The 1,237-nt window shown below is 60.3% G+C and overlaps 1 protein-coding gene across 1 annotated transcript in view; it reads right to left on the bottom strand.

Annotated features, from left to right (window-relative positions):
- The window catches only part of LSM1 (LSM1, U6 small nuclear RNA associated), a 1,028-nt gene extending 251 nt beyond the window's left edge, over positions 1–777 (bottom strand). Inside the window, exons 1-2 of the mRNA XM_010020847.1 lie at positions 699–777; positions 464–586 (exon numbers count right to left, since the gene is read on the bottom strand). Of these exons, the coding sequence (XP_010019149.1) occupies positions 464–586; positions 699–777 (202 nt within the window). The remainder of the gene's footprint in view (positions 1–463; positions 587–698) is intronic.
- Positions 778–1,237: the final 460 nt, after the last annotated feature.

Here is a 1,237-nt window from a genome sequence, read left to right as displayed (position 1 = left end):
CCTGGGGAGAGCGGTGCCGTGGGCAGCACGCTCCATTGCTCTTGGCTCCCTGGGTGAGCAGGAGCTGGCCCGAAGGCAGCCCAGGGACCTGGTGCTGTGAGCACCTGGGTTCACCCTGGATCATGGTCACAGGTTTGCGTGTGCAGGACATGCAGTGAGCCTGTGCCCATCAAAAGGTGAAGGCGACGCAAACAGCAGTGCCGGGGTCACCCCGATGTGGGGGGACACAGCCAGGGACCCCCGGCACAGCGTCCATGGGAGAGGGCTCCCAGGGAGCTCAGCTCCTGCCGAGCCCAAACACAGCAGCATCTTCATGGTGGTTCAGCCTGAACCGCCCCAGGACGGGGCTCAAGCACCAGCCCCCACAAGGGGACAGGGATCACCTTTAACTGACAGACACCACACTCATGTCACCACGACCCCCCCAGCTCGGTCCCAGGCTGCTGCTGGGAGCAGAGCCCCTCACTTACGATTTCCCCCAGCAGAACAACGTTCTCCCCTCTCACAACAAAGATGCCTCGAGGGATGTCCCCATACTTCTTGCCCACGTGGATGCGCTCCACAGTCTGGTGCAACACCAGGTTTGCTGCAGAGAGAGAAGAACCCAGATTTCAACGTGTTTTGTAGCTATAAAGAGCATCTTACCCCAGGCAGAAGTGGTGGCAGGTCCCCTGAGTCCTACCACTGAAGGCACCAACCGCCTCCCATGGATGCGGCACGGACCTCCAGCACCCACAGCCTGCGCAGGCAGGACAGACCACAGGGCTTGAGCATCATGGGCCCATGGTCCAGACAAGGACCCACGTGTGCCTCCAACTATTTGTGCCCAAAAAGGGATGCTGGAGCAGCAGTGCTGGACGCAATTGGGAGGAGGGGGAAAGCACCAAGTCCAGGGGGATTAAACACGGACGGGTGTTCAATCCCCAGCACAAACACACTAAACCTGCAATCACATCACTCCACTCACCGCTAAACTGATGTCTTTGAAAACTCACGTGGTTTTAAGCCAAGGAAATGCACGTTCCTGCTCAGGCCCCGCACACTGCGGAGTCATTACAGCCACTGCACCACGGCGGAGTCATTCCAGCCACTGCACCACGCGGGGACCCCGAAATGGGGAGCTCCCCCTAAATCCACGCTCCCTCCTTATCGCTACGCCGCTGTTTGGGAAGGGAGCTGCTCCGGTGAGCGCGGGAGCATCACCCGGCTCATCCAAACGGGCACCACGGGGCCCTCC

Source organism: Nestor notabilis, unplaced genomic scaffold (assembly GCF_000696875.1).
Source record: "Nestor notabilis isolate BGI_N333 unplaced genomic scaffold, ASM69687v1 scaffold4098, whole genome shotgun sequence".
Classification (NCBI taxonomy): domain Eukaryota; kingdom Metazoa; phylum Chordata; class Aves; order Psittaciformes; family Psittacidae; genus Nestor; species Nestor notabilis.
Note: the sequence above shows the minus strand (reverse complement) of the source record. Positions and strands in the feature narration are given on the sequence as shown.